This window comes from Phasianus colchicus, chromosome 1 (genome assembly GCF_987193195.1).
Source record: "Phasianus colchicus chromosome 1, bPhaCol1.hap1.1, whole genome shotgun sequence".
Taxonomy (NCBI): domain Eukaryota; kingdom Metazoa; phylum Chordata; class Aves; order Galliformes; family Phasianidae; genus Phasianus; species Phasianus colchicus.
This window is the reverse complement of record NC_143436.1, coordinates 175,320,810-175,345,675: the sequence shown is the minus strand read 5'-3', so window position 1 is coordinate 175,345,675 and position 24,866 is coordinate 175,320,810. Positions and strand designations below refer to the sequence as shown.

Genomic DNA, 24,866 nt, shown 5'->3' with positions numbered 1-24,866 from the left:
ATAAACAGCTGCAATGCTTAAAACAACAGTAAAAAAAAAAAAAGAACTTTTGGAGGCATTGCTCAAAGTATGCCTGAGGGCAGGTGTGGGGAAGAGGCAGCACGATCAGAGGGCTGGAGCACCTCTCCTACGAGGAAAGGTTGAGGGAACTGGGACTGTTTAGCTTGGAGAAGAGAAGGCTGCGGGGAGACCTCATAGTGGTCTTCCAGTACTTGAAGGGAACATATAAACAGGAGGGGGAATGGCTGTTTAGGAGGGTGGATTGTGATAGGAACAAGGGCGAATGGTTTTAAACTGAGACAGGGGAGGTTTGGGTTGGATATTAGGAGGAAGTTTTTCACACAGAGGGTGGTGACGCACTGGAACAGGTTGCCCAAGGAGGCTGTGGATGCCCCATCCCTGGAGGCATTCAAGGCCAGGCTGGATGTGGCTCTGGGCAGCCTGGTCTGCTGGTCGGCAACCCTGCACATAGCAGGGGTTTTGGAACTAGATGAACATTGTGGTCCTTTTCAACCCAGGACATTCTATGATTCTATGAAGAGGAGCAGCAATGCTCAGTCCTAGATGGTGCAGTGCCCACTGCTGAGGTGAACCCTCAGTCTCAGACATACAGTATTGTGCTTACGCTTCGGCAGCTCCAGGAGCTAATATAAACTGCAGACAACATGTACCTTGAAAAAAATTGGATAAAAAAGTTCTCCCTATGACATTTCTCTTGTCTGCTTGCCCAAACAAAAAAGACACATCTTCAGCATGAAGCACACAGCTTTGAACTTGCTGCACTCACAGGATGTGAAGCCCCAGCTGCTAATTAGTATCCTTTCCTTGACTTTCAACCAGATTTATACTGCATTACTCTTGTACATTTGTTTTACAGCAGAACAAACTAACTTCACCTACATGGCATCCACACAGCTCTTCACATTCTTGGAAGCAGGCAGAAGGCAGTAAAATATGACAGGCTGTCAGACCAAAACAAGGTGTTAAACCAGAAAGATTATTTTGGGAATGGAAAACAACTCATTTTAAAAGTCTATGATTAGAAGTAATTTTCAGTGAAGTTTTGATGGTGAAGTTATCTCCCATCTGACTGGCTGGTCTAATTGAAAAATGTAAAACAAATTTTATCAGAACCTCTAAACCTTAAATAATATGAAGCTTCAAGAGATGGAGTTTGGGATCAGCAATGTGTCAGGTCTCCTTGTTGCCATAAGTTCTTCCTGGTTTATCACTTCAAGTCAGCCAGATGTTTTAGATCACGTACAAACTACAAAATGTAGCTATGAAATTTGGCGTTAGTCATTCCTGTTCTGTCTGTTAATGTCAAGACACACAACTCCTGCAGCTGGTGTTAGTGTGTGGGAATGAATGGATATTTTAGTTCTGCTGCTAGCTAGAGAGAAAAATTAAGCAAGTGATGCAGCAGGAAAGGGACTAGAGAAGGCTAATGCTACTTCGGCTGTTTTGTCTGTGGGGAAGAAATGGAATACGAGCCAGTTCTACCTTTGTCTCAGCTTGGCAGTTTGCTGTAAGCATATACAGAGTGGTTGACTGCACAGACTGAGGCACTTAAAAATCCATCTATTGCGGCCTTCATAGTGCCACAAAGTGGATATTTTAGAAACCACAGGGGTACATACTTGAAAATATTTACTGGTAATTATATCTACAAAGCACATCGCTGCTGAAGTGTTGATGGCACTAATCAATGGAATAAAAAGATATATTTTTATTTATTATACATTCCAATAAACAAAAGGGACCTTAAAGAAGATTCTTGGCTGGCACAAATCCCTGTGGCTGCCCTGACATTACTGCATGACCTCACAGGGCTCGGCCTGTATTTTTTTACAAGCTGGAGTTGATTAAGCTAGCCCAAGTGGTGGAGGCATTGTGAAAAACAACAAGAGGAGTGCACAGAGCAGGAGAAGACAGAAATTTGGTGGTGAATGTACTTTAAATAATTTTTAGAGGAAAATAATTTTTTTTTATAGAGAGAGATGAGCCCAAATGGACATTGGCAGTAAACAAGTTTTGCAACTAACAACAGCAAAGAGAGGATTACATTCTGCCCAAGAACCAGTCAGAAAATACAGAGGATGCTTGCTGTTGAGAAGACAAAAAAAAAAGATTTAATGTAGTGTTTGAATTGGTAATGAAACATGGTTGTGTTCCATCGGAAGACAAATCAGACAAATGAATTATCAGGACACTGAAATGCTACCATGGTGACTCACTCCAAATTCGGCTGCACTGTGTGTCCTGTGACATAATGTGCTTTTTCTTCTGATGGAATTAGTAGAAATTCTGGAACCCACAAACATCCTGAATGACCCAGTGTTCTTGTTATACATCAGAGCACCCTGACAAATGAGACAGTCCCCCAAAAATGCGGGGAGCACTTTGCCAGCTGACGTGTCACCAGCTATGGGGACAGTCTGAAAGGCACATTTCACATGGAGGAGCACACATCTTGGAGCACTGAGTGTGTATTTCTTCTGACCTAGGTCAAAATCAAGTGCACAGCTTTGGAGCACATTCAAAAGCCAATTTAATACCACTATGCTTGGGAAGACGAGAAAGGGCAAGTTTCTTGAGCAGAGACTGATAACATTTGCCAAAGAGAAAGAGTTTTTGGCTCACTGATTTGTCACAGCTGATTTAAAATGGTACGGGTGCTTGACTGAGGGTGTACTTTCCTCAGATACAGAGGGATGCTAACAAAAGGCAAAAAGTAGGTTTATTTGCAGTGGATTTTTGCCACATTTTTCCAGCTGGGGGCAGGAATTCTCATAAATCGACAGCTGCAGAAGGCAGTTAATCCAAAAGCTAATCTCTGCCTGTCCAAATCGCTTACAGACATACTTGTAACACATATATGAGGGTTTCCACGTGCATATTGATGAAGCCAACAGGAAGAGAGAAGCCCGAGGCGTGAGTGCACCTCCTAGCATGAAGCAGGTGGTGGGGAACGCTCACCCTCACTGGCTTCCACAGTCACCTCCTCTGGCAGCTTGCTTGGCTGTACTTGGGTGGATTGCTCAAGCAGCTGCTCTAATCCTGTGCAAACCTGTTATGCTGAACCTCCAAAGCAAGCTGATTTTGCATTTCATTGTTCAGATCACCATAAAGTCTATAAGGAAAGACAGTAGCTACTACAAAAACAAAAAAAGTTTACTTGATTCAATCTTTAATTCCAGACCCAACTTTCAGCTTTTATACTTGCATTTACATTTTCTTTTGTCGGTAGTCCTTTCTTTATCTCCTTTCCCCTACATTCTCTCCTACTTTCACTTGATCATTGTCTGCCAGCCCAAATTTCTTTTGTCCCCTCTTTCTCCACAGGCATCTGTGCTCCGCTTCTCCCTGGCATTATTACCTAGCTGATAAACTGAAGTGGTACCAGCAGGGCAGCCTCATCTTCACAGCAAAATAATGGTCATCTGCCAGGAAAGCAGCTGAGAGTTTCAATCCATTCAGAAGAGGAAGGATTGGCAGCAAAATTTAACAAAAATGGTAATAACAAAAAAATCCTCCATTTTTAACACAGTTAGACACATAACAAAGCAAGCAAGCAAACATACAAACCTCACAGCAAAGCCAAAAGAAAGACAAGAAATAACATCTAAACAAAATTTCCATAGGACAATTGGCATTCACCTATATGCTGCTTTCTGTAATTCTGTCAGCTCCAATATCTTTGCTTGAAAACAAGTACGTGTGCGTATGCATATAGATCTGAAACTGCTCCAAGCAGGTCAACTTGAGTTGATTTGAGTTGGCTTTTGCTGATCAACCTGAACTTCTTGCTATATTACCTATCTGCCCCCAAACCTCTTGCTCCCCAAACCATAAACTGATCCTACAGCCAAGAGAGTTTACTGTTCCTCCTGTAGGTGTGAGGTGAGTGTTTCGTGTGGGAAGTGTTGGCATTTAGCAAAAACAAGAAAAATCCATCAGCACCGAGGCAGTGAAAAGACAGAATCCCAGTGGCTTTGTGAGTGGACAAAATGCATGCTAAGTAGGCTACATGAACAGGGGAACAAATGGGCAAAAGCAGATGGCAGAATATCTAAAAAGTGAAGCCATTCTTTGTACAATGTCCCTCAAACAATAAACTGAGTATGAACAGATTAAATTTGCAAAAATACAAAAAAATGCAGCTCTTGGAGGCAGTCTTTAAAAAGAATTAGACAAATAGCCTAAGAAAGACAAATAGTACAAGATTTCTCAGCACCAGTTCCCATCTTTGTACACTAATGATGTGCCTGGGGGAATTTTTGACTAGAAAGCCAAACATTCAAGAGTTAACACTGGGCATGTTACAAAATACTCAAAATCAATAGGCAGCTCCTGCATTCCTCACTGAAACCCTTTAAGCTCAAATAATTCCATTGTTACATAGAAGTCTGTAAAGAAGACAGGATTTATTTTCATATTCTTAACTAGGAATAAGTTGGTAGAAGATATAAAGAAAAGCTATTGTTTGTGTTCTAGGAGTTTCCTTTTTTTCCATAGCAGCATTTTCCATTGTGTACTCACATGGCACTGGCAAACAAGCCAGTAATGTATAATGTACAATTTTTTCACCCGCTAACTTGAATTGCAGATACGTGAAGTTTGAAGTATTGCATGTGCCCTTCTAACACAACGTGGTATTGTTCCCACTGTATTCATCTCAGTTTTTCATTTTTTGATTGTATTTTCAAGATTCAGCAAACTGTTCTACTCTCAGATATTTCTGACTCACATGTTCAGAGTTAAATACACTTAACTTTTAAGAGCTTACTAAAAAACCTAATTTGGGAGCTGTTATCATGAAAGCCCAGGCAAAGCCAGTACTTTTCATGAAGTTGCCTTACCTTTTTTCTTTGGAAGTTCACATCGAGTTTCATTGAGGCGCACTTGTTCAGTGTGTTCAGTCGTCTACAGAGGAAAGCAAATTCAACAGATTAGCTGCCTTGGACTAAAGGGCACGACTTTTCATAAGTTCAAAAGCTTTTCTCTTATCTGCCTGTAAAGTGCTAACTGCATACAACAGGCTTCAGAAAACGATACTGTTCGTATTATTCCAAGCTACGAAACCACTGCGTTAAAAGGGCGTCCTAGCTTTACATTCCTTGATAGTTTTCCTATATTGCTTTTTAATTCATAGACACTTAAGCACTTAACAAAGGAAACTGGCATGAATAAAACACCTCTGATGTATGGAGAAATGACAAGAGAATAGGGAGGTAAATTGCTTTCTGTAGGAACACAACATACCTGGTCTCAAATGATTACATGTAAATATTCGGAGATTTGGAGATTTCAAAGCACTCGTGAAAGACAAAACAAAAAGTCAGTTTCGGATTCAGTTCCTCACTTTTGGTAGTTAGTACAGCTTTTAGAAAGACACAAACAATTTTTAGCAATTAAATATTTCTTTCACAGCTGATATTCCCTCCCTAAACATACGGGTCTTAGAGAAAGGTTAGCACACATCAAAGGAAACAGATTTAACGTCTTTAAGTATTTCTTGTTATTTCTGACCATGTTGTTCGTAATGATGTTACCAGAATCTCTGCAAGACCTCTGCTCTTTAAATCCATGGCTATTCCAGGAAAATAATGGGTTGAAATGACAATCTAATAATGATGGGAAGTGAATATGTGTTAGTGTGTGTCGATGTGCAGAGACAGAGCACCAGAAAACATGCTCTTTCAGTAGTGAACCTACCCTGCTAAGCATAATTTCTTCATTTTTATTTAGACCCAAAATTCCCGATTCATGAAATCATCTACTTTTTGAAACAGAGGCTCAGAGTTTAAAAAATAAAACTGTAAACATTTTCCTCATTTAGGGCTGAAATATGAGCAGAGTGAGAGAGGCATGTGCCCTCAAAACACTTCAGTGGGCTGCTAGTATCTCCTAAGTCTTTGCAGCAACAGCTGCCCCTTGTTTCTGCACCCCAGGAAGAGGCTGCAAATCTCCAGAACTGATAGCATTTAAAATATGTGTGATAAGTTACAAGGACATGTGAAAAAAAAAATCACATCAGTGATACAATCTCTCATTCAGCACTAGAGCATTATGGCATTAGTATTCTCTTCCCTGGCACTTGTAATATTAAAAGTCCTTTCAAACTGCCACTGCTTGTAAAGAACTGGCTAAACAAATGCAGACGTTCCAGAAAAAAATTCCCTTGCAAAGTACCACCTGCTCATCTATAGATAAAATGTTCCTCCTCAGGCCAATAAAACCCTGATGCCATATCAGAAAAGCCCTATGCTCATCACATTAATGTGAGTATAATGAATGCACAAGCATGCCCTGCATGCATGGTAGTCATGTTCTTGTAATAAATTGCAGGCTTTGTAACACTATCTTCAGCCTTCTGCCCACAGACACTCCTCCTCAGGGGTTACATCTGTAATTGCAAAACTCATCTTTTGCCCAAACATGGAATTTCACAACCCAAAGTTGCATTTTCTCTGGCTCCAGCTGAGTTCTGCGCTTCTGCGCTTGTGATGATAAATTTGTGTGGATATCAACTCCAAATACACACAGACACACATTCAATGGACTCCAACCCAACTTTCTATCTGTGGAGCCAGCTTTCTCTGAGAGGTAAACCAGAAGCTCAGACCTCAGTCCCCATGCCTCTGCATTAACTGCCCTGTGCTGGAAGAGACAAGCTTGATGTGCTGCCTGGACACCAAACCTGGCGGCCACACATCTGAATCAAATTGCTGCAGTGATAAGCCCATGGGATAAGGCCATCTAGACTGCAAGAAGCACCACTAAAAGTCTCTACAGCGGCACCTGGATTCACTTGAACACTGCAATGCCCTCAGTCTGTGTTTCCTGTCAGTGTGAGTGAGACCTGGGGATGTCCTGAGATTCCACCTAGGTCTTATGGGTTGGGTTTCTTTCCTCTGTCTGACAGACTGGGGATGAAGACCAGGGTCTGCTGGACCCTGTCTGACTCAGCATCAGCCAGAGTGTAGCCATACCACGGACTGGGAAATCCTATCACAGAGTTTCTGTCACAGAGTCATTTGAGCTGGAAGGTACCCTTAAAGCCATGTGGTCCAACTTCCCTGCAATGAACAGGGTCACCTACAGCTATATCAGGTTGCTCAGAGCAGTCCAGCCTGACCTTGAATGAATCCAGGGATGAGGCATTCACCACCTCTCTGGAAGACGCAGAAGAAAACACTTCACATGTGGGAGCCAACACTTCTTTCAATCAGTATGATGCTGTTTGTCATCTAAAACCACGCAAGTGCACGCAATGCACTTTAGGAGCAGAGTGAGAAGAAAGTGACAGCCAGCAGCTTAACACTTTGCAGAAAGTGTTAGGGTATTTCTGTATGAAAGGGTTTCTTCTTAAGGTGCAGAAAGCTCATGGTTGAACAAACAAAACCATCCAAAGCAACTGCCTTCCTACTAACTGCATTAGTCTCAGCAGAGAATTGACAGGACAGCTCTATTCAAGCCGGTATCAGTGCTCAAAATGAACACTTAGAAAGCTACAGCACTGTCCTGGCCATTTTCTAATCTGGCTTTTTTTTACAAGGAACTCACTCCACCAAAAATAAAACTACTTCTTAATGGGAGCCAAGGGCTCAACATTAGGTTTTAAATTTACGCATCTACAAAACAATGGCATGCTGTCTGGGACTCTTCCAATACCATGGAAAGATTTGCCAGTGAAATTAGAAAACTAATGATCAGATTTGTTAGCTTGCCTGTTACTAACAACTCCAATCAAAGCGAGTCTGTTCCAACTTCTTATGCACTATTATGTGCCAGCAGTGGAAGAAAGCTTTTCTGATCTGCTTAAAGTTGTTAGATGATTGTCAGCCAAGTCCTCAACAAATCTTTCTAAAACCAAAAAATAAAAGTCTCTAGCTACAAAAGGCTGCTATTAATGTCCCAGCCGAAGTGAGAGAGGCACTAGATGGGAAAAGGATGCCTGCTAACAAAACACAAAATCTGGACTGAAAAAAGGCACAAATATCACATTAAATAAACACAGGAGAGGTGACTATACAGAAAACAAATCATCTAGGATGCATTTGAATACTTGCTTGGAGCGCTCTGCAGCGTTCAGAAAAAGCTTGGAAAACATTCACTATAGTAAGTACTTCCCTGCTAATATTATTTCTTCTTCAGGTCATCACAGGTGAACACTATGGTGAAACATCATCCCTACATTGAAAAGTGTTCCTTCATACAATGCTTAAACATACAAGGAATTATTCAGGTGCCCAAACAATGGTCTAATGCTATTTTAGATCCCCAGAATTATCAAGCCTGGCCTTCAGGTGCTGCAGGTGCTCTTGGTCAAGCCAGCCCATGGAGAAGTCTAAGTTCTTAGCAGATCTGAAGTGGAGTAGACACAGTTATTCAGGGCTCTGAATCCCACCCCCAGTGCTGTGCTTCTTAACCCACCTGATGGAAGTTGATCAGCTGAAGAAAATGTCTGCATTTTGCATACTGTATAGCACCAAGCAGCACTTACAAATAAATACAATCTTGTAGCAAAGATTATCTGGAAAACCTCATGGGTAAAGTGTTGCCCTGCTTGAAAAGCCATCTAGATAATAGAAAGTCAGTTCTGAAGCAACATGGAGTTCCATGAATTCCTATTCAGCAGCTGCATGCAACATTTTAGTGAGGAGGGCAGCACAGGGTACCACATCCAGTGGGGTGGGGAGGGCTGGTATGAACTGCAACCTTGGCTGCAGAATCTCCTACCTCTGCAAAAGTCCTTTGTTATGGATCATGACCAAGCAAACGCATTTTATAGTTCTCTGAACTCATCTCTGAGAGAAATAATCCTACACTATTTCTTTGTTTTATTATTATTCCTAGCCATGCTTAGGTGCTGCATACAAATGCCCCTAGCTGGCTTCTTCTGATATGATGGAATTTGGGAAGAGGACATATGACTCCTTATGTGGGGCTGTGCTGAAAACTGAATGCTGAATAAAGGCCTTCCCAGTACTACATGAGTTCTGTTGGGAAAGCTTGCACTGGCACATCCCTACTCCACTAGTTTTGCACATGAAGAGAATATGCTGCTTTCTAGTCCTATCACTTCTGCAGGCTCGCGCAAAGCAAAACAACTCTCCTTGAGATCAACAGGAGACATTCTACTAAAATTAAAGCAGGACTTTCCATGGTGCATCTGGAGAGCCTGGCTTACTTCCTAACAGCACGCACTGCAATTTTAACTCAGCAGATAGTGCTAACTATACATCACCATTTCAAATGCTATAGTATGCTATACCATATACAGTGACTTCTGGATTGCTAACAATCAAAGAGACATGGACTAAGGAAAAGGAGGCTGCTGGTTGTTTGGCACAGTTCAAATTTAAAGAGCCTTATTTAGGGCTCTTGTATCAGACCTGTATTTCATACTTGTTCTTTACATTCCCACTCACTGTATTTATATGAATACAAAACGTACAACATGGTTTGGCTTTTCCTTCTCACCCTCTTATCACAGTGGCCACAAAAGTTCCCAGAGCAGAGTTTGTTGCTGCTATTTTGGAAATGACACAGAGATCCAGCTATAAAATTTTCATGCCCAATTATTATTTTGGCGGGCTGACAGCACTTGCCTGCAGATTGCATGGCAATTTTCTATTGTTCGTTACTCAATAAAATCTGAATGGAATCTCTTGATAGCAAAAAAGATACGCCTCTAACCCAAAAGGCTCCAATTTGGGCTTTGCTCTGCCAAATTTTCAAATGATATTGTAAGCAGCAGGAGTGTTAGAATATCTCAAAAAGGTCACAGAAATCTTTTGCAGCAGGGAGTTACAGGCTTTCTGACTAAAGTACTACCAGCTGCTGTCAAAAATGTTCCTCTGCATTTGTGCCTCTTACTGTCTTGTATATTGAATGTCATAGAAAACTGATTATAATGAGGTGAAGAATCTGATTTCAATCCAGAAGAGCAGCAAAATTCAGTGTTTAAAATTATCCTCTCAATAAAAACGAGTACCCTACTTTGTTTACTAGCATGGCCTGAATGCACTATTAGTCAGTGCAAAGGCCATGCACCGCTTTGAAGGCAGTGGGAGTTTTGGGTGTAAGAAGAATGGAAGTTTGGCACCCAACCTGGTAATCTGTATCCACAGAAATAACAACCAACCTTTTCTTAGCTTTCTGTTTTAGAAAAGCATGTCACAGCCCACAGCTCTTGAATGATGGATATATTGGCATTCACCTTGTGCTAACGTCATCACGGAACAAAGCAAGGGTAGAACACTGACCACTGTGGTCAGCTGAGCTGTGAGGAGTTACAGAGTGCTGGAAAACTTGGAAGACCTTGGTTTGGTTGCTAATACAGTAACACAGCTTGTAGCAGGGGGAGAGGCTGACACTATTTACTCTTCCTGGTGAACCAGAAACTTGACATTTGGCACAGCTGCTTTTTATGGGTCGGTCACTCTCAGCCAAAGGTTTAGTGCTGCTGAATTACTGCAAATTAGAAGTCTGCAAACTGAAAACATGACTCTCCCATCTATACAGCCTATCTATAATGCTTCTCTTTATGCCTGGCCCATACACAAAGTATCATTTCCTTCTAAACTACAAACTGTTTAAAAACATTCAACAAAAATTAAAGCCAAAGAATGTTATCTTCTGAATAAATTTATTACAGAAGTTACTAGATAGTCACTAAAACCTTTATTTTTCAATAAAACAATTTCAAAAGACTTTGGAAAGGCTTATGCACTGCATAAGGTCTTTGCAATATCATTTAATTTAGGCAAATATTAAGTACTATCTTTATTAGTAAATCTCTTGTTTATTTTTTAAAATCTCATATTTCAATAAAAGAGAGAAAAAAAACCAAACACCAATTTCTAGCTTGTGTTCTACTCACAAAGAAATCATCATAAATGTAAATCTAGGGTAACCATTTAGGTGTATATGTGAGTCTACAGTCTGAAAGAGCAAAAGGTGAGCTGTTAGCACTTAGCTGAATAGGTCTTGGATGCTTTTCATCATAACTGAAGTACCACTATTGCTAAGTACTTTACAAAAGAATGGCTGGGGAGAGTCCTAGAGCTACGACAGCCACTCACTTTTTGCTCTCATGACAATGGGACAGGGACTGAGATCATACTCCCAATTTTGGATGGTGCTTCAATTTTGTGGGAAAGAATAGGTGGAAGAGACTTCCACCTCCTACCACTTCTTACTCCTTGGACTACAGCATTGGGGTGCCAGATTAAAACAGTGGGATATATGTATGTGTGGGAAGAAAGTTTCATAGGCGTGGGTACAGAAATCCTTCCCACTAGGTCATACAGAACAGCAATTAATCAAGCTTGCAGGCATTCATAAGAGCAATTACTGAAGGATCCAGATTTTTTTTTTCCTGCAGATTTCTTAAACATAGAGGTTACTACAGAGATAAAGTGAATATTCTGTTCCCCATATCCGTAAAACACAAATTGGGAAGTAATTTGCAGCAAGGGAGTTTTGGGAAAGCGTTCTGACAGGTATGCACAAGAATGTCATGGATCCTCCAGGAAGGATAGCATCTCCTGGCCTGGAAAGAGGGGCTAGGTTAACTGTCTTCCAGCCCTATTTGCTATCATTGTAGGAAATCCTTTCTGAGGCCTCTGTCACATCCTCATTAATGCCTGCAAGCAAAGAGCAGTGTGCCATGGAACAGTGTAGGTGTACTCTCTGATGACTTTAGCCACAGTTGCAGAAGGGCAAATAGAGTTTTGCTCAATATTTTGATGCTAGAGTTGTGCAAGTTTTCATAACATGTAATAAAGCCTGTTTGCTTAGGGGCCAGATGCTCCTTTGTCCTTACTGAAGTGGAGAGGAAAAAAAACTAGTTTGAGAAGAGAATAGGAGAAATCAGGAGGAAACATTGTCTCCGTAATGAGATTTTGCAGAACTACCACAGAATTGTTGCTTCTTAAGTCCTGGGGGGCCATACTGGTGCAAAGCAATACAGTATATTCATCACAGGCAGAGTACAAAAAGCTAGAATAAGAGCAAACACAAGCCTCTGGGAAGGGCAGACCAATGAGTAGTTATAGTAGCTGCAGTGCTGGGGTTCTGGTTCTAATTCTGTTGGTGATGCCAAAAGGAGAGTACCAAGGGAATCACAACAACATGAAAGTCATGACTGCTGCCAGAGAAAGCACTTGCAGAATTCTGTGCAATGAGATTCTATCTTTTCAGATGTGCTTGGACTCAGAGTTGTTCATGTGCAACTCAAACATGACTCCTTCACTTACTCAGAATTTCCTCATTACTGCTGGTTCTTTGTTAAAAATGAAGGGGTTTCAAATCCACTGGATTTGAGTCCTTCTCAAATCTTGTGTCTTCTCCAACCTTAATAATTCTGTGACACTATGACTCTTGTGCTAGGCTACTATGCAAAAAGCAACAAACCTTATGAGCTTATGTTTTTAAATTATCACAAAAGAAACTTTAGGTGTTATTTACCTGCAAAGAGGTTCTACAAGGTCCTTGTCAAGAAAATCATGATCTTTCTTTACTGCAGCAATGTCAATTGGAAACTGGGAGTCTATAAAAGGAGACACAATATTAAGACGACTGCTTGCTATTTAAATTAAAATAAATTGTCTACAACAAAAATGCTTTGCATGTACTTGCTTGCTGAAATACAGTAAGACTAACTGCACTCAGCTCTGGTTCCCTTCCAGCTGTATCAGTTACTTTATTATTTTTTTCTCTTAAATGCATAGCTGAGCATCCTGTGCACAAAAGAGACAGTAACATTATTTCACTTTGGCTTTAATAAGATATTAAATTGTTAGCTGGTGCCTAACACAAACAAATGAGATCAGAAAATTACCAACATGCTTTCATTATCCAACACGAGCAATAAGGTTCTTCGTCCCCATCAGAGCAACTTAATGAATTGCTGGATAGACTTTTCCCATGAAACAGGAACATTTTGAGCTTTTTGTTTTTAATACAACTCCCAACAACAACAATTTCAGACTAAGGGCTACTCACATAACAGAGATGAAAAAATGAACTGAATTATAACCCCCAATATGAGCCAAAAAGCCAGACTAGTGTTCTGGAAACTGATATTTGTAATGAAAAGTGACATGGCTGCAACACATTAGTGGGCTCCACAACAGTGGGATGGTCTCCAGCACGATGGCTGCACTCCAGATCGCCCTGCCATGTTTAGGCACCGCAGCGGGAAGCTGAGACACAGGGACTGCAGCCAGCATTTTCAGACACTAGTGCTTAACATTTATATAATAGATGCCTGGAAAAATGACCTTGTTTTCAGAGAGGCCGCCTGTCTAGAGTGCATACTGGTTTTAAGAGGGACTGTGGGAGCCCAGCATGGGTTGCATTTTGGATGGAACGCCCCTGTGAATTCAGCAGGCACTGGACTCTCCTTTCTCTGGGGGAGAGGGGAAGTGAGATACTCTGTAATGCAGACACAAAAGGCACTGCTGGGCACAGAGGGACTGAAGTAGATAGACATCTATGTCACCTCTAGGTGACAGGTTTATTAGTCCTACTTCCTTGATGGATTTAAGAGAGGCCACCTGGCTCCTGCTGAGCTATCTGAGCATCTCTGTGCAGACTCTGGCTCTACCCAGTGCACCTGTGAGGCCCACTGGCACCAGCAGGCCCTCAGCGGGCTGTTAGGAGCCACAAAGGTGTCCTTGGCACCGCGCTCCCCACCACTTCCAGCCCTGCAGAGCTGGCTTTGACCCACGAGGCTCCTTGGCTCTGTGCAAGGAGCTGTGCTGCCTCCAGACCCAAGCTGACCCTGGATAGTGTCCAGCAGTGCTTGGCAGAGCTGCACTTTGGCTAATAGGCCTGAGTGGGCCTGAGCTGGCTCCTGGTCTCTGGCAAGAGCAGAATAGGCAGTTTGGAAAAAATGAGGATCAGCTGCAGTTCCCCTGTCAGCACTGAGCTATGGAGAGCAGAAAAGAAACATTCCCACTCCCTAAACTGCTCTGAGTGCAGCAACAGCATAAACACTTGCCCTGTCCTCCAGGATGACACATTCTGATCACAACGGTGTCATCCACCCACCACAGGAGCATTCAGGAGGGGACGCAGCCATTTGCACTGAGTTAGCCCTGCTGTATTTTTGCTTTCTGCTTTACAGTGAGGTGAAATTTGAAACACAGCTCAAGTAATTCGCTTCTGGTAACCCTGCAGAGTTTTCAATCTTTTTTTTTTTTTCAGTAAAATTGAAATTTTCAAAAACATTAATATTTGTAATCTTATTTCTGAAGGTTTAAAAAGTCTTGAATAATAATTAAAGAAAAAAAAAGAGACGTATTTATTTTGATTTTTTGTACCTTTTTTTTTTTTCTGTTAACCTTCAAGGTTTACACAAGCTGTATCCCCCCGTTTTTTTTTTTTCCATGGCCTTGGGGGCAGGAATCTTACTTTTCTTTAGGCATTCATGAAACTCCAGCAGATGAGGCTTTGTGAAGCAGCCAGCCATAGCAATAACTCACTCAAATGCAGAGCTGGCTGACTGCAAGCTCTCCTGGAAAGGACCCACTGAGCTTTCACTTCTGCACAAACAGGAGCAAAACTTACTTACTCTCATAGAACTGAGCATACTGGGGGAATCCAGCTGCACGTAACCAGTCACACGCTTCCTTTGCTTCGATTTCTGAGGAGAAAGAGAAAAGAGTCCACACTTTGTTATTCTGCATTAGAAGTTCTTTAATTACAAGGAGATAGCAATGAGATTTGGTAATAGATGCTCCCTGCTTAAAAGAATTGTTATTACTCAGAAGTATTTTTTCATGGCATCAGAAAATAGAACCCATCAAAGAAATCCACCTGCCTCCGTAGGTCTCCAGGGTTTGCACAGCTGCTTGGTGCATGAAACAAGGACACTGAAGTTTTAATCACCACAGGGAAGGAGAGCTGCTTGCCAGGCCTGTGGCCCTGGGTCCTATTCTCCCCTATGGACAAACTGCTGGGAAGAGGTGAAGATGAAGCCAGGTGGAAACGAAATGATAGGGAACATGCTCCAGGTTTTCTCCTCTGACACTTCTCACGAAGAAGCCAGGAAAAGCTTTGGACAGGTCTAATGCTACAGGTGGAATGCACCTGCCTAGCTATAGCCATCTGAACTCAATTACACTGAATCCCTCCACAGTCAATAGACAGTTACTTCTGAAGGGTGATTCATTTCACTTTGAAGTGCTGTCTACAATAGGTGGGATAGATCACTTAAACTGCTTTCCTCTTGTGGCTGTTAACATGGGAAGAATAAACTGCTAGCTGCAGGTATGCCTGTGCAGCCAGATGAAATAAAGACCATGACAGGCAGCAGCTTCCAGCACTGCACCCAGAGCACTCACTCTTCTTTCATTTTAGTCCACTTCCAAGCCTATTTGGGACTGCTTCAGTTATCTCTCTTCAAGACAAATCTTCTCTTGAGAAGGCTAGCTCTAAGCAGCGTGGAGATGAATCAATTTGTCTTATTTTCTCCCTGAAGCACAGACACAGCTTGCTCTGGACTAACTTTTCACTTTCAAACAGCTTTCATTGGTAAGGCATTGGAACAGGCACCCAGGGAAGTGGTGGAGTCACTGTTCCTGGAAGTGTCCAAGAAATGTGTAGATGTGACACAGAGGGACATGGTTTAGTGGGCATGGTAAGGATGGGCTGATGGTTGGACTTGATGATCTTAGAGATCTTTTCCAACCTTAATGATTCTATAATTCTATGATTCTATGATGTAAGCCAGCTTCTTGGAAGAGGAATGGCCAGTTGGACAAGAGATCTGTCCCTCGGTTTGGAGCTGACAACAGGGATAGCTGAGTATGGTGGAATGGAAGAAAACCATGCTCAAGACATGGATATTTCCCGACCTCTGTGATAACCCATTTATATTGATATGTTCACTTAATTTTTACCGAGAACTAAAAACAGAGGAACACCCAGATCCACATAGATTGCCAGTGAAATCTGCACAACACTTCCTTGCTGCTCAGATCTAGACCAATAATTACCATGTAACTGGTTATGCTTTACAAAATCAAAGTCAAAATGTACCTGTATCTCTTATTTTTGCAAAAAACTAGATGTATTTCAGCTAAGGAATGGAATGAGTGTTCAGGTGTTGAAGAAAGTAGACATTTATTTTGCTTATTATTCAATCTGAATTAATCAGACAAGTTTTGGCACATTTGGAGCTGTAAAATCTAGGCAGTCATAATATGAAACCCTAAATATAAAACAAGCAATGGAACTAGAAAAATAAAATCAGGTGCAGTTGCTCTTTTGCATGTTCTGCCTTGCATGCAAAAATATCCCAGTCATAAATCTGTTTTGTACTAAAATGCACTTTTATAGATAGGAGATGCTGACACAAATTTTTCCCTATGCAGTCTTGTTCAAATCCTCCTAATGACTTTACCCACTGAAGCTCACCATAAAACTAGCTTTGAATAAACTCTGCAGTGTGTGACCCACACACCTTTTAGTGATCCTTCATACACTGAGTCACACCAGTAAATTTTGCTGAAGAAATAAAAATTCAGAATACAAGGTCTACTTATCAAAAGCCCAATTTCCCAAAGATGATTAGACAGCCAAGAACAGCTCTGCAATGGCCACAATCATTAGCACTGCTGAATAGGATTTGCCACCAGGTCTTCATTTGCTTTGACATTAGCTCATGTCAAGGCCAAAAAACGGAGCATGAAAGTACATTCAGTTCTTAATACTGCACAAAAGAATGAGCAGCTTACATAAAACGTGGCTCTCACTACTGCACATCTGTGTTCTGAAAGCACATCTCTATTATGTTCCAGTGAGGCTGAATATTTTTATTAAATGCCTGGAGAAAAGACAAGGCTTTATACTTTTTTTTTTTTTTGCTTAATTCAATCTCGTGAAACACAGATGAATCAATCCCATTTCAAAATGTATTTTACAACTCATAACAGCTGTACGTACAGTCTAGCTTCATCTAGAAGCACAACTAACAGAGACCGTGGGTGATGGAGAATGCTACCATTTAATGCTCTTATATGCTTATCACATTTCAATGTTTTTTTGCAGTTGATTCTCAGAGGAGCTTGCTGAGGAATCTTCCCTCAGCTCAACTGAGATTGAAAAATCTCTGGTTGCAGTGAGTGGATAGCTGTAGGCAACAATCTCACCCATTCAGTATTTGTTTGAGGCTACTGCTGTTTAAGGGTATTGCTTTTAAAGGCTCTGTGTAACATACTGTGACCCCCTCAAACTCAAACTGATTGACAGATTAACTTCCGCCTTCAAATTTTCGACTGTCTCTTCCATGAAGGTGTCTACTGGGAGTAATCTGATTTTCTGAACAATCACCTGAAACAAACAGATGCAGATTTGAATGAGATCTGCAAAACTAGCTTTCAGCACACTGTGTGTCAGACATGTATCACTGCCCAGTTCCCCTCACTTATTCTTCTCCTTCTAGATCTTACTCAGAGGAGAGCAGACAGGGAGAAGTTCAACATGCTACTGGCCCAGCCGAAAGGATGACTTTGCTTACATCAGAGAATCTCTTCTTGTTAAAAGCACTTGTTTCAGTCATTCCCCCCCCTGGCTGCTATTCAAATCTGAGTGAAAAGGCAGAAGCATTTGCCCTTCAGCAAAGATGAAAGTTGATTTCTGTTATCTCACCTCGGGCATGTAATCCAAGTTATGGTTCAGTATGCAATACATATTTTTTCATTACTGGATATTTTAATGCTTAAAATACAATTTGAGATGCTCAATTTAATATTCTCTATTTGCTTTTTGCTGCTTGCTAGTTAATCATCAGCCAAGGCTTATTTGGGAAGAGATGAGCGGAGCACCAAAAAGACCTCTCTGAAGATGTCAATGGAGGGTGGCAGAAATATTTTTGGCAGCATTGGTCTGGTTCTGCTCCCACGTTCAGGCTAAAGCAGCTGTCACAGCCAGACTGTGGCAGCTGTGCTGCTTTGGTGCAATCCTGCAAGCACCTGGAAAACTACATGTGTTCACAGGTTGTCAACTGCACAAAGAAGGGCTGTCACACTGAGAAGAGTGATTTGAGCAAGGACATGGCTCCTAGATTTGTGCTGAATGCCACAGAAACTTGTAAACCCAGCCTCAGGAACTTCATCTCCTGGCTTCTGTTGGGAATTTGGGAAACTGAAATTGTGGGTTCTGTGACCAAAAGGCTGCATGCCGAGCTGATCCAATGGTGTTTTTTTTCTTATGCGTTACTGTACTGTTCTACTGCCTGAAAAAGTAATGGATAATTTTCCACTTGCTTGGGTAGCAGCTAATGACAATCATTCATTAGTGAGGCAAGGCAATAACTCACTTGCAAATACTGACATGCATCAGTATGTCTCACATACCTGGAGTTCTCAAGGTTTTTTTTTGCTTTTAGTTGAAGCTTGGCAATAAACTAGTTACTCTTTGCATTCCTCTTTTGTACTGGTAACAAGTTACAGCTAATATTCACTTCGTCAAAAGTTCTTCAGCCACATTTTTGGGGAGACATATTAACAGAATTATAGAACCATTCAGGTTGCAAAGGACCCTTAAGATCACCAAGACCAGCCATAATCTAACACTACCAAATTCACCACAAAACCACATCCTTAAGCACCCACAGCGATCAGGCTGATGATGGCCTCCAGTCCTCTCATCTACCAGCACATGCCAGGTGGTTCATGCAAAGTCCCCTTCACATGCAATTGCCAACCTTCCTCACATCTTGCACCAGGGGCACCTCAGAAACTGCCCCCTTCTTCACCCAAACCTTTCAGTGCACATATGCAATCACTGGCTTAAAACCTCCTCCTCAATCAGACATGCCGTTGGGTTTTATGTGTTTTTTTTATTCCTTCAGGATTAGTTCTTAATCTTCCTGGAGGTGTCCCACTGTGTATAAAATTAAATGCATATCAGAGACACTGATACAATAACTCAAAGCACACACGGCACAGCAGAGACTGAAGTGCAAATCTCACATAGATTTTTTCATTTATTTAAGATGTAAGTAGAGTGAAATAAGGGAAGCGAGGTTCACCCAAAAAGCCTGACAGATGGCAAGAGCACAGCTGGGTATGGCTTCAAGTCCATGTTTGATGTTAGGTTTGCACTCATCTCCCATATAATGCGAATATGTGAATGCTCTGCCTATTCTGGTATTGAAATGAAATGGTGGATTGCAGACTTTCTCTCTCCTAATATTTTCCCAAACATTTAATGAACTGCTTGAATGGTGCCTGACACCAGAAGACTCCAGTAGTCAGCGGTTCCCAACAGGAACATCTTACCCAGCCTGCTCCCACCCCACATCAACTCTTGGCCAATCCAGTGAAGATCTTTCAACCCTCTAAGTTGGCAGAAGACTAACCCCAAAATCTGGGAATGCTGTTGGATTAGCAAACTGACCCAGTGCCTCCTAGTGTCTCAATTTAGTCCATGTTAACAATTCTTTGATTCTTGCATCAAAGAAAACCAAACCACTGCGACAGCCATTCCTCACATGAAAGAAAGAACTACCTAAAAAACTGTTAAGTTAAAATCACTGTCAAGGGAAAAGCATGGAAGTAAACTTGTTTCTAGCATGGGACCTTAGTATTGTCTGTATCAGTTATTACAGTTCTTTTCCTTCTCCCATCCAGACATCAGCAACTTCATCTCGCTTCAGCCTTTTGGCACTCCTGGTTTCTCTCTTTTTTGCTTTGGTGTTTCTTTTTTTTTTTTTTAATTTTTCCTCTTGTAATTTTAAGTTAAGATGTATATATCCCTTTGCACAATCCAGAAGAAGAAATAGCAACAAGAATTAAAAAAGTACAGAATTGCCTAATCTATTGTGTTTATGTCAACTTTATGTGTGATAACATTTATTATTCAACTGCCTGTAACAAATCACTATTTCTGCTCTTCTTTATTCCCCCCATCTTGCTAACCACTTAAATCTAATTTACTAGGTTTCAGATAAAAGATCTGGGAGTGCTAGTAAAAATGATGGATCAAGTTGGAAAGGAATCTTTTTTCTTGCACAGTCACATTAGTGGCTCCACTGGAAGCCAGGAGCTGGTCTGTTAGGTAGAATGGGTCTCAGTTCTGCAAGCATTGTTTGGAAACAGAACAACAGTTAGGTTACAGTTCACAGTATTTGCAGCTAGTTTGTTTGGTGCTATGTTTCATACTAACAAGGATCCAAATCCTTGTCTTATCGTCTCCTTCAAGATGAAGAAAACTGTTGGGACAATGTCTACCTAACATTTTAGGGTCAGTTGGGAGGCTCAGCTCAGCCTTAGAGCTAAGAACTTTCTTTATTTTCAGTAGCCCCAGTGCAGCTGTGAGAAAGGCAAAGCAGATAGTATTGAGGAACAAAACATTGATCCTATCTCACACCTGAGGCATGCTCGAGGCGCTGTGTGGGTGAATTCAGCCCTGCCTAGCTGAGCTGAATGCATCCCTTTTGCCCTGTATACATGCCATGCCACACAAAAACTGTGTCACCTGCACGGTGAAATCATGGGGGCAGATGGATCTGATGGAAAGCTTAGTTCAGGCTGGGGCTGTTGAGAACAGATCCAGTGTGTTTCAGATCCTTCCTGCAGCCTAAAGTTGGGATACTTCAGCGGTTCCCATTGCTCCCTTGCTCTTACATCTCATATTCTTTGAGATCCAGATCCACGTTACTGTTATTTTTATTTTTCAGATGATGATTTAGAGTATTTCAAAAGTACATGAGCAAGACAGAGATTAGTTCATGGGAAATAAGTGTGTGATTCCTTTAAGCGCCCATTAAAATAAGTCTATGTTACTCCTCAGGTACTAACACTTTCAGAAATCTTGCCTGGAGGCCAAATGTCAAATTTCTGAAGTTCTGAGATACCTAAATGCATCACTTCATTGTCACTCAGCTACTACATAACACAAAAGACTGACAGGCTTCCAATGAATGGCATTTGCTGAATCACTTTGGAGCAAAGAAATTAACCTTAAGGAAGGGTTTAGGTGCTAAATTGTAAAGAACACTTTCCAAGTCACAGCAGAACAGAGGCTCACATCTGCAGCTTGCAAAGAGCAGGTTAATCCCCTAACTACTGGATTACTGTCTTTCTTCACCAAAGTAGGCAGGCTGACGTACATCACGGAAAAATATAAATCTTTTCATGTTCCCTAAGGAAAAAATGCCAGTGCAATGTAGTAAAAACAGGCAAAATTTTCTGCAATGTTTTCATCCTGCATTATAGCCAACAGAATTATTTAAATGGAAAAATTCGTAAGTTCTATTTATAGGATAGCATAAATTTTTATGCAAAGTACATTGATGTCTCTGAAATTATTTAGGCTTTTAGCATAATTTCCCAAGACCTCCATCTGAGAGAAGGCTTTCAGGTTGAGCTCTTACGGCTTGCTCCATTTCCTCCCACTCTGTAGGATTTTTCCAGATGGATTCCAATAATAATGCACAGGCAACTGTAACCATAAAATTACCATTTATAGCACCAATCTATCACAAATAAAATAAGACATAAGCATACAATGAATTTGTATTATATTACTACACTATGGTGCATGCTCTTCAATAAATCCTGGTAATAACGTTTTCAAAAGTGGAATTTCATTGGAATTACTTTATATTATGCTGTATAATTACTATTAGAGGCAAGGTTCTGTTTTGCAACCAAGGAAGAAATAAAGCTGTCAAAGCATTATTTTAATAGACATTAAGCTTTTGCAGAGTATTGTGGTACCAGTAATAATACAATAAAATATGGACCTTTTAAATTACTACGACTGAAAATAATTCAAATGTCAATAGAAAAAAAGATCTTTTCAAGCTCATGAGTGGTTTCTTTCTCTGTAGCTCTTTACACTTGGTGAATAATAGTCAGATGATGTCCATTCATACTTTGACTTTTTAGAAAGGATGAAAGTGGGAAGCATGATTATTTATGGACATGAAAAAAAATCTCATATACTCAAAGATGAAAAGATTGAGACTGTTTACCTTGGAGAGCAGATGAATAAGGAATGGTTATGATAAAAGGGTACAAAATCATGGGTAATATGAAAATAGGAAATTGAGAGCTTCTATTCACTGTGCTTTGTAGCACAAGGACAGGAAGATTAATGAAACTGAAGGAATGAAAAAAGAAATAAAGCGATGTGAATTGATAAGTTTTGTGTTTTTTTTAAGCAATCTATAAAATTCATTGCCAAAGGGCACTGGGATCAGGAGATGAGTGGGCTCAAAACTGAGCTCTAGTCTTATCTGAGTGCTGCTACCTCAGACTTGGAAAAGGATTCTCCTGAATTGAATAAATGAAACCAAACTAAAAACAATGTTATGAGATTACTTTTTCATGGTTAGACAACCCCTTACTCAGCTTTTCCTTCTGAGCCACTGACATTTTTTAAACTCAGAGATAGTCTGGGATCATATGAAGTATTGATCAACTGTGACAATTCTTTTGTTCTCTTCTATACTCTATATGCTAAAGTCCATATAGTCCAGGTTGGATGGGTTCCTCCTCATCAGCTTTTCACAGAATCACAGAATCACAGGGGTTGGAAGGGACCTAAAGAGATCACTGAGTCCAACCCCCCTGCCAAAGCAGGTTCCCTACACCAGGTTGCACAAGTAGGTGTCCAGGAGGGACTTGAATAGTCTTGACACCACAACCTCTCTGGGCAGCCTGTTCCAATGCTCCGTCACCCTCACCGTAAAGAAGTTCATAGGAACTTCCTATGCTGCAGCTTCTGGCCATTTCCCCTTGTCCTGTCTCCACACACTGCTGAAAACAGTCCGGCCTCGCCACTCTGCCCCCCACACCTTAGATCAGGTCCCCTCTCAGTCTTCTCTTCTCAAGGCTAAACAGACCCAGCTCACTCAGCCTTTCCTCATAGGAGAGACGCTCCAGGCCCTTCACCATCTTTGTGGCCCTCCGCTGGACTCTTTCCAAGAGATCCCTGTCTTTTTTGTACTGGGGAGCCCAGAACTGGACACAGTACTCCAGATGAGGCCTTACCAGGGCAGAGTAGAGGGGAAGGATCACCTCTCTCGACCTGCTGGCCACGCTCTTTTTAATGCACCCCAGAATGCCATTGGCCTTTTTGGCCACAAGGGCACACTGCTGGCTCATGGCCAACCTGTCGTCCACCAGGACACCCAGGTCCCTCTCCGCAGAGCTCCTCTGCAGCAGGTCATCCCCAACCTGTACCGGTGCATGCGATTATTCCTCCCCAGATGCAAGACTCTACACTTGCTTTTGTTAAACCTCATCTGGTTTCTTACTGCCCAGGTCTCACTGAATGGCAGCACAGCCTTCAGGTGTGTCAGCCAATCCTCCCAACTTCGTATCATCAGCAAACTTGCTGAGGGTGGCCACTATCCCCTCATCAAGGTCATTGATGCAGATGTTGAACAAGACCGGACCCAGCACCGACCCCTGAGGAGCACCGCTGGTTACAGGTCTCCAACCGGACTCTGCACCGCCAACGACGACCCTCTGTGCTCTGCCAGTCAGCCAGTTCTCAACCCACCTTTCACCTTCAGCTTGGCTGTGTTTCCCAAGAAGAAAGGTCTATCATTCCAAGCAGGAATTAAGAGTTTAACTCCTCTCTGAATGAAAGTATTATGATAAATTCCTTTCCTGAATTAATATGATACCAGTTAAACTGGTAGGCCTGACATTTATAGCAGGTTCACCAGCCAAAAAACCTTACAGGTCTGGGAATACTGTGTCTATATTAACAGTCTTCACCTAAAGTCATCTGCCCTTTTGCAGACTTCTAGGTAACTCCAAAAGTACAGGTGATGGATGTATGGCACAGTCAGGCACCTAAATATGAGAATGCAATGAGACATGGACAGCAAGTTTATCTGAAAGTCTCAGACATTTGAAAGTCTCAGACATTACATTAAAAACACATCAAAGATGTTTAACAGAGCCAAATGATGTTGAAAAGTCATGTCAATGTTAGATGGTTCAGCTATATGATAAAACCAAGATCCAGCTCTTCCTTCAGCATTCTCTCCAGATCTTTAATTGCAGCTTATCATCATGACCACTCCTATTTACTGTTGATTTCCCTTTCTCCTTTATCTTTCACTCCAAAGTCCCTTAAAATTAATTCTCTGCCGTTCATTATTCTGACATTTTTGCTAACCACTATTTCATATTCATCCACTTTATGCAACCTTACCCCATGTTAGTTTGCTTCCTTTTTTTTGTTTTGCTATATTCCTTTTAAATCTATAAATCAGGATTATAGATTCCTCCTACCTGTCAAAATCTTTTCCTATCTTCAAATATCCCTTCGAAATCGCTTTTCCTCTTAGCTTACAATTGATTTGTACAATGCAGCTATTTGTGATGACACTAATAAAACAATACCCTACATCCCACATGTCCTCTTGAGGCACTTTAAATGGTTATAAAAACTGATGTGAATGTTATATATAGGGATCACATCATCCGTGGGTGAAGTGCAGCTGCATTAGGATGAAATGTGGCAGCGACATAAAGGAACGCGGCAGCAGTTTATGACAAGAAACAAGAATACTTTATCCAGCTGAAACTACTAGTGGGATTTATGAGTTAGATAAAATTCAAATAATATATATATTGGGAGCTGACAAGGACACCAGGCTCTCCTCCCTTTTGTCTTAGGAAAAATACTCTGATATTGCTAATGGCCAGAAGTGATTAAGAGTTTGATTTCCTTCACATCCTCCCCCCTCCTTAGTAGGATTTATATTCCTTTTCTTGCCTTTTGACAGCACTCATGAGTATTGGCTCTGCGCAGATTCAGAGGACAGAACACTACCCACCTGTTTTACAGGACCATGCTGCCTCTCCCACCTATTC

At 41.3% G+C, this 24,866-nt stretch overlaps 1 protein-coding gene and 1 long non-coding RNA gene across 15 annotated transcripts in view; one reads left to right on the top strand and one right to left on the bottom strand.

The window, feature by feature from the left end:
- The window catches only part of STARD13 (StAR related lipid transfer domain containing 13), a 332,321-nt gene that overhangs the window by 25,306 nt on the left and 282,149 nt on the right, over positions 1 to 24,866 (bottom strand). For all 13 annotated transcript variants that reach the window (XR_016462786.1, XM_090133176.1, XM_090133167.1 and 10 more), the window contains 3 exons: positions 14,591 to 14,662; positions 12,481 to 12,562; positions 4,863 to 4,926 (listed from right to left, as the gene is read on the bottom strand). Coding sequence is in view for 12 of the 13 variants with exons in the window: in XM_090133176.1 (XP_089989302.1) it covers positions 4,863 to 4,926; positions 12,481 to 12,562; positions 14,591 to 14,662 (218 nt within the window). In the remaining variant the exon portion in view is untranslated. The remainder of the gene's footprint in view (positions 1 to 4,862; positions 4,927 to 12,480; positions 12,563 to 14,590; positions 14,663 to 24,866) is intronic.
- Positions 2,269 to 4,852, top strand: LOC116244140 (uncharacterized). 2 transcript variants are annotated; one of them, XR_016462806.1, is made up of 3 exons: positions 2,299 to 2,485; positions 3,346 to 3,516; positions 3,897 to 4,852. It is a non-coding gene; the product is annotated as an uncharacterized LOC116244140 (long non-coding RNA). The 2 variants fall into 2 exon arrangements; XR_004170115.2 differs by lacking the exon at positions 3,897 to 4,852 and having other exon boundaries at positions 2,269 to 2,485; positions 3,346 to 3,457.